This window comes from Heptranchias perlo, chromosome 3 (genome assembly GCF_035084215.1).
Source record: "Heptranchias perlo isolate sHepPer1 chromosome 3, sHepPer1.hap1, whole genome shotgun sequence".
Lineage (NCBI taxonomy): Eukaryota > Metazoa > Chordata > Chondrichthyes > Hexanchiformes > Hexanchidae > Heptranchias > Heptranchias perlo.
The window spans coordinates 20,060,536-20,068,153 of record NC_090327.1 but is presented as its reverse complement, the minus strand read 5'-3'; the positions used below and the strand labels follow the sequence as shown (position 1 = coordinate 20,068,153).

The following is a 7,618-nucleotide window of genomic DNA, read 5'->3' as shown; positions in this document are numbered from 1 at the left end:
AAATTTCATGGAGGACCTGGTCACCAAAGGCATTCAGCATCTGTGTTCAAGCTTAACCACCATGAACTACAGCTCTTAAGATGAGGAAGCCTGTAGTGATTCTTCACATTCGACAGATGAGACTTAAACCCCACTTGCACCAGGTGATCAAATAAAAAAAACTGAGCTGCTACTTTAGTAAACCAGCAGAAAGGTGGACCATATAAAACTAGCCACAGGGGAGGAGAGAATGAGGAAAGGGTTTGACCCATGGTGAAAGCTCCATACTTTTCCATTAGGAAACAGCAAGGTAACAACTTCATTGTGTATGGCTGACAATGTGCATATCCCAACACCATCTGCCTTTGTGCCAGTCTTCATTTCCATCTTCTATCGCTTTGAAATGTAAACAAGTCCTGCACAATAATTCAACGCTGGACAGCCACTGAACCTACCAACCTTTAAACAAACCCAGTGCATTTATGGCAACTGAGGAAACAAAAGCATGTTCAATTTTTATATTTTTAATTGTAACAATTTATGTTCCATGGCACATTTAATCAAAGAGACCAAAGCCCATGTCATCGTCAGACTCTTCTGATTCCTCCTGTTTCTTCTCTTCCTTTTTCTCTTCAGCTGCAGAAGAGAAAAGTGATTTTAGTTCTTCAGTGCAAACCAGTACAGCTGAAGCACTGCTCATGTGTAAAATTAGCAACAAGTCTCAAACATTCTCATCCTCTAAACATTGTTTTAATAGATACATCCATTCATTTACTAAGGTAATCGAGGGGTCTGTGAAGCACCTTGGGACATTCTAGTGCACTGACAGTACTATATTGTTTTTGGAGAAAACATTCTGAGAGCATACTCTTCAAAACATTAAAATGAATGAGCTGGTTACTTTGTTTTCCAAATTTATTTGAAAATAGTGCAACTCCCCAAACTAGTTATCTGAATTAGTCCTGCCACTCCCACAAATAAGTACATAGTTCCTTAAAATACTCACCAGCAACAGGGGCAACAGTGGAAGCAGCTGCAGCAGCAGGAGCACTACCACCACCAGCACCAACATTGCAGATCAGACTATTAATGTCAATATTTGCCAAAGCCTGAAAGAGAGTTACAAAGTCATTTGTCTACTTCAGCAAGACTTTCACAATCTTCCACTCTCCTAAAATCAAAAATCACCATCTCTTACAGATGCAGAACATTGAGGTTTGATGTGGAGGAACATTTAAAAATCCCTATAATCTCAACAGCCAAATAGCCTGTCAGTACCTTGCCCTTGCTCCATTCTTTGAGCTTAGATGGCAATTGACAGCAGGATATTCTACTTTAGGTCACATCATAGGCAAGCCAAACCCTTTTCTCCAGGGGCATCCAACCTCCTTTGTGGGCCACATTCCTGCATTAAGGAGTCAGCCATGGCTCAGTGCCAGAAGGTTGTGGATTCAGTCTCACCCCAGAGATTTAGCACATAATCTAGGCTGACACTTCAGTGCAGTACTGTGCTGTCTTTTGGACGAGACAAAGAGGCTGCCCTAATATGGCACTACTTGAAGGGCAGGGGAATTCTCCCTGGCATCCCTCAACCAATATCAAACACATTCTGATTATCTCATTGCTGTTTGTAGAGCCTGCTGTGCACAAATAGGGTGCCATGTTTCCTAGACCGCAAAAGCACTAAGGGTGCCCTGAGATCATGAAATGAGCTATCTAAATGCAAATTTTCTGTCCACAACACAAGACCAAAAAGTATCTTATGCAGGAGGAAAGTTTCTAAACTCACTCTCCACACCAGTTTTTGTTTTAAAAAAGTGTCAATGTTAGCCTGATGTCAAATTACCCAATACATAAAGTAGTATTACATCAATTACAAGAGGATTTGAGTACAGGAGTAAAGATGTCTTACTGCAATTATATGTGGCCTTGGTGAGACTGCACCTGGAGTATTGTGTACAATTTTGGTCTCCTTACCATAGAGGGAGTGCAACAAAGGTTCACCAGACTGATTCCTGGGATGGCAGGATTGTTGTATGAGGAGAGATTGAGTATTCTCTAGAGTTTAGAAGAATGAGAGGTGATCTCATTGAAACATACAAAATTCTTAGAGAGCTTGACAGGGTAGATGCAGGGAGGATGTTTCCCCTGGCTGGGGAGTCTAGAACCAGGGGTCAGTGTCTCAGATAAAAGGGTAGGCCATTTAGGATTGAGAAGAAATTTCTTCACTCAGGGTGGTGAATCTTTGGAATTCTCTACCCCAGAGGGCTGTGGAGGTTCAGTCATTGAGTACATTCAAAACAGAGATCGATAGATTTCTAGTTATTAAAAAGGGATATGGGGATGGTGCAGAAAAATGGCGTTGAGGTCGAAGATCAGCCATGATCTTGTGGAATGGCGGAGCAGGCTCGAAGGGCCTGATGGCCTGCTCCTGCTTCTTGTGTAAGTGGTCACAGTTAATAAACTGCCAGCTACTAATTTTGATATTACCTTAGCAAAGAGACTGGGCCAGAAAGGTTCAATAGTTACTCCAGCTGTCCTGATAAGGGCATTGAGTTTGTCTTCCTGAAAAAGATGAATAAATTGCATTACATATATTACACTTCTATGCACTTCAATCACAAAATTAACACAAGTGCAATCTCAACCTGGTTATTTACTTATGAAAATGTTACCCAATTTAAAAGGCCCACAATAAAAACCTGTATCTATAGTGCTGTTCACAATAAAATCATGTTCACAACACCAAACAAATGGTAGAACTTGGCAGGGTACCAAGAATAGTCAATGTGATGGGTATTAAGGAAGGATAGGGTGTAGTGACTAATAGACTGGCCTCAGATGGTGGAGCAATTAATCCAAAGGCAAGGGACCTCAGGGTCCAGGCAGGATACGGCTGGAAATTGCTCAGGTCGACTAAATGGATATTGTGAAAACAAGGATGATCTGGAGGTCAGTTCACTGGAGCATATAGCCAGTTCAGCTTGGGAAAGTCACAGGTCATGGAAAGCATTTCAAAAGCCAGTCCTCAAGCTAATTATAGAAAGGGCAGATGTGAGAATGTTCTGGAGGAGAAACTCTCAAAGAACCCAAATTTGAGGTAGTTAGCCCAGTGCCAGAAAGATCACAGTTGTGCACTACCAGACTCAGTCAACCAGCAACCAAGTTCATTATTATAGCCAGTGGCAAACAAGCATTAGATTTGCCAGATAGTATGATTCAATCACATTAGCATTCAGCCAAAAGAAGCTTTCTCATCCAGGACTTAATGTCAGACAGTTAGAGTATACCAGACTTAAAACTGATGACAAGCATCACGTGGAAGCTGGCCTCCATAACTGTGGCGGTCGATACTGAGGGGTAGCTACCATGTGTTAACATTTCTTCACGAAGGGTAGTGGAATTGTTTCCCTCCTCCCCAATCTGCTGATAGGTAAATTGAAAAATGTCAAAACTGAGATGGATAATTTGTTAACCAAGGGTATTAAGGGTTGGGAACCAAGGAAGGTAGATAGAGTTAAGCTACAGATCAACCATGAGCTAACTGAATGACAGAACATGTTGGAGGGGCTGAAAGGCCTCCTTCTGTTGATGTAGAAGGGGAATGGAATATAGAGCAGAGATGTTATGCTACAGTTGTACAGGGCATTGGTGAGACATCTAGAATACTATGTGCAGTTTTGATCTCCTTATTTAAGGACATAATTGCTTTGGAGGCAGTTCAGAGAAGGTTCACGCGACTGATTCCTGGGATGAGGGGGTTATCTTATGAGGAAAGGTTGGACAAGTTGGGCCTGTATACATTGGAGTTTAGAAGCATAAGAGTTGATCTTATTGAAACATACAAGATCCTGATGGGACTAGATGGGGTAGATGCTGAGGATGCTTCCCGGTGAGAGAGACTAGAACTAGGGACCAGTTTAAAAATAAGGGATCTCCCATTTAAGACGGCTACGAGAATTCTTTTTCTCAGAGGGTCGTGAGTCTGTGAAAGTCCCTTCCCCAGAGATCGATGGAGGCAGGGTGACTGAATATTTTTAAGGCTGATTTAGATAGATTCCTGATTAACAAGGGAGTCGAAGGTTATAGTAGGTCGACAGGAAAATAGGGTTGAGGTCGCAATCAGATCAGCTATGATTTTATCAAATGGCAGAGCAGGCTCGAGGGGCTGAATGGCCTACTCCTGCTCTTAATCCGTATGTAGAACTACGGGTGAAGCCCCAGCGTAGAAGCAATGTTCCTGATCTCGATCTGTAACATTGTCCATGTTCATTAAGTAGACAATTTGATGTTACTACTCTTGAGCAGTCAAACTTCTTGAAGCAACAACCAGTTGGGAAATAGCACTGCATTCAACTAAACTTTCAACCAAAGCTGATGCAAAAACAAACTGATCCCCAAGTGATCAAATCGGTTTATTGGAGACTTTTGCTGCGGGAACTCAGCCGCTCCGGGTCACTGAAACGGACGGTCGTTGGGAATCTGGACCGAGGGGCGATTAACTAAGAAGTGACTCAAAACCGGGGATATGTGTGACCGAAACAAGATTGGCGATAACATTAACCGGGCTCCGGGAGGAAAGAGCCGCGCTCCGCAGGCGGAGAGGGGGCTCGGTGGAAGCCCGAACCATCGAGCGGAGTCCCGGGGACGGCTGCTCCCCACGTGGTCGGGCCCAGGTCCACAAACTCCAGCGCCGGGTCCGACACGTGTCCCGAGGCTCCAGGCCGCAACCTGAGCAACAACCGACAACACAGGCCTCGACACCGGGGCGCTACGCTACGCTACGCTTCACCCCCCCCCCCCGGGGGCCGCTTCCAGCGTCCGTCCGTCCATCCACCTCCCAGGCGGTCTCTTAAAATGGCGCCTCCCCTCCCTCCCCGCGGGCCCAGGCCGCCCCTAAGATGGCGGCGCCGCCACTCACAGTCACGGTGACCTCGTCGTCGTGCAGGATGAGGGCGCTGTAGATACAGGCGAGTTCGGAAGTGGATGCCATGGCGCCGAGTCTCTTGCTGCGATGCGGGGCGGTCCGATGGTGCTAGTCGCCGGTGGGATTCGGCCTTAGCTTCGATAAGAAGAACCGAGCACTTCAGAACCAGAGGGCAGAGCGGGAAAAGGAAACACAGGCCCGCGTCGACCCTTATATAGAGGGGCCCCATTCCTCGTCACTTCCGGGTCAGCCCTCCATACGACACATCCGGCTGGGGGAGGGGAGGGGGGAGCTGGTCCTGGTCCCAGTCCAGCAGAGCCTGCTCTTTCCATTAGGCACTTTACAACCTTCTGGACTGAACATTGATTTCAGTAACTTCAGACAACTTAACTACTGCTCCCATTTTTTTTCCGACAGCAGATGCTGCTAATGGTTCTGCTCTTGCCATTTACAACTCATTCTGAACCCACCTTTTGCTCCTTTGTCAAAAGCAAAATACTGCGGAGGCTGGAAATGTGAAATAAAGACAGAAAAGCTCAGCAAGTGAGGCAGCACCTGTGGAGAAAGAAACAGAGTTAACGTTTCAGGTCAAAGACCTCTCCTCAGAACTGGGAGAAGTTGAAGAGGTTAAAGTTTTTAAGCAAATACAGAGCCAGGGAAAAAGGGGAGGTCTGTGATAGGGTAGATGGCAAGAGTGATTAAATGACAAAAGGGATGATCAAATGTAAGGAATCTTACAACACCAGGTTATAGTCCATCAATTTTATTTTAAAATCACAAGCTTTCGGAGATTATCTCCTTTGTCAGGTGAGTGAGTGAATGAGAGGTTCTCAAATCGCATATCTTATATTAGGCTGGGACACCATCACACCAATCAAAGGTGTCATTGGTGTTCAGACAGGTTAGCCACGGAAAACAGTAGGTCCCAGTATGCTGAATACACATTGTGTCAAATTACACAGACAGAGAGAAAGAGACCCGAAAGGCAGAGAGACAGAATTTTCAGTTGTAATAAAAACAGATACCTTTTTTTTCCTTGCTGGTGGGGTTACGTGTAGCGTGACATGAACCCAAGATCCCGGTTGAGGCCATCCTCATGGGTGCGGAACTTGGCTATCAATTTCTGCTCGACGATTTTGCGTTGTCGTGTGTCTCGAAGGCCGCCTTGGAGAACGCTTACCCGAAGATCGGTGGCTGAATGTCCTTGACTGCCAAAGTGTTCCCCGACTGGGAGGGAACCCGCCCGTCTGGCGATTGTTGCGCGGTGTCCGTTCATCCGTTGTCGCAGTGTCTGCATGGTCTCGCCAATGTACCATGCTCCGGGGCATCCTTTCCTGCAACGTATGAGGTAGACAACGTTGGCCGAGTCACAGGAGTATGAACCATGTACCTGGTGGGTGGTGTCCTCTCGTGTGATGGTGGTATCTGTGTCGATGATCTGGCATGTCTTGCAGAGGTTGCCGTGGCAGGGTTGTGTGGTGTCGTGGACGCTGTTCTCCTGAAAGCTGGGTAATTTGCTGCGAACGATGGTCTGTTTGAGGTTGGGTGGTTGTTTGAAGGCGAGTAGTGGAGGCGTTGGGATGGCCTTAGCGAGGTGTTCGTCGTCATCGATGACATGTTGAAGGCTGCGGAGAACATGGCGTAGTTTCTCCGCTCCGGGGAAGTACTGGACGACGAAGGGTACTCTGTTGGTTGCGTCCTGTGTTTGTCTTCTGAGGCGGTCTATGCGATTCTTCGCTGTGGCCCGTCGGAACTGTCGATCGACAAGTCGAGCTTCCACCCTAACCACGTCAAAGAGGCCATCCCCTATGGACAGGCCCTACGAATACACAGGATTTGCTCAGACGAGGAGGAACGCGATGGACGCCTACAGACGCTGAAAGACGCCCTCGTAAGAACGGGATATGACGCTCGACTTGCTGTAACTATGATTCTAAGTTAAGAAACAAAAGATCGGTCTAGAGTAGCTGTGAATGGCAACAGCAGAACCATTACCAGCATTTGCTGTCCGAAAAAATGGGAGCAGTGGTTATGATCTGAAGTTATTAAAATCAGTGGGGAGTCTGGAAGGTTGTAAAGTGACTAAACGAAAGATGAGATGCTGTTCCTCGAGCTTACATTGCGCTTCATTGGAACAGTATAAGAGGCCAAGGGCAGAGTGGGAGTGGGACGGGAAATTAAAATGGCAAGCGACCGGCAGGTCAGGGTCACACTTATTTCCCAGACCATCACTGACCTCATCTCCTCTGGAGATTCCACCCACCCACAGCCTCCAACCTCATAGCCTGCTTCTACCTCCTTCCCAAGATCCGCAAACAGGACTGCCCCGGGAGACCCATTGTTTCAGCCTGTTCTTGTCCCATGGAACGTATTTCCTCGTATCTCAACTTTTTTCTCCCTTCTCCAACCTCTTCCGACCTACATCCGCGACTCTTATGACCCCCTCCATCACTTTCACAGTTTGCAATTCCCCGGCCCTAACCGTCTCCTTTTCATCATGGATGTGCAGTCCCTCTACACCTCCATCCCCCACCGGGACAGCCTGCGGGCCCTCCACTTCTCCCTTGAACGGAGACCCAACCAGTCCCCATCCACCACCACCCTCCTTCGCCTGACTGGACTTGTATTTAGGTTGAACAATTTCTCCTTTGACTCCACTCGCTCCAAATGAACGGTGTCGCTATGGGAACCCATATGAGTCCCAGCTATGCC

The 7,618-nt window shown here is 46.8% G+C and overlaps 1 protein-coding gene across 1 annotated transcript; it reads right to left on the bottom strand.

Moving 5' to 3' along the window:
• Positions 1–487: 487 nt before the first annotated feature.
• rplp1 (ribosomal protein lateral stalk subunit P1) lies at positions 488–5,111 on the bottom strand. The gene is made up of 4 exons (XM_067978453.1): positions 4,901–5,111; positions 2,470–2,544; positions 986–1,088; positions 488–615 (listed from the first exon to the last, which is right to left on the bottom strand). The coding sequence occupies exons 1-4, from the start codon at positions 4,970–4,972 to the stop codon at positions 536–538; spliced, it is 330 nt and encodes a 109-aa protein (XP_067834554.1). The 5' UTR covers positions 4,973–5,111; the 3' UTR covers positions 488–535.
• Positions 5,112–7,618: the final 2,507 nt, after the last annotated feature.

What these genes read in the sequence shown, in the direction of transcription:
- rplp1 (XM_067978453.1), bottom strand. Translation starts at nt 4,972, where the DNA reads ATGGCATCCACTTCCGAACTCGCCTGTATCTACAGCGCCCTCATCCTG. An exon ending in ACGACGAGGTCACCGTGACT is followed by an intron (nt 2,545 to 4,900) that starts GTGAGTGGCGGC and finishes CATCTTTTTCAG; the next exon opens with GAAGACAAACTCAATGCCCT. An exon ending in CACTGTTGCCCCTGTTGCTG is followed by an intron (nt 616 to 985) that starts GTGAGTATTTTA and finishes TCTCTTCTGCAG; the next exon opens with CTGAAGAGAAAAAGGAAGAG.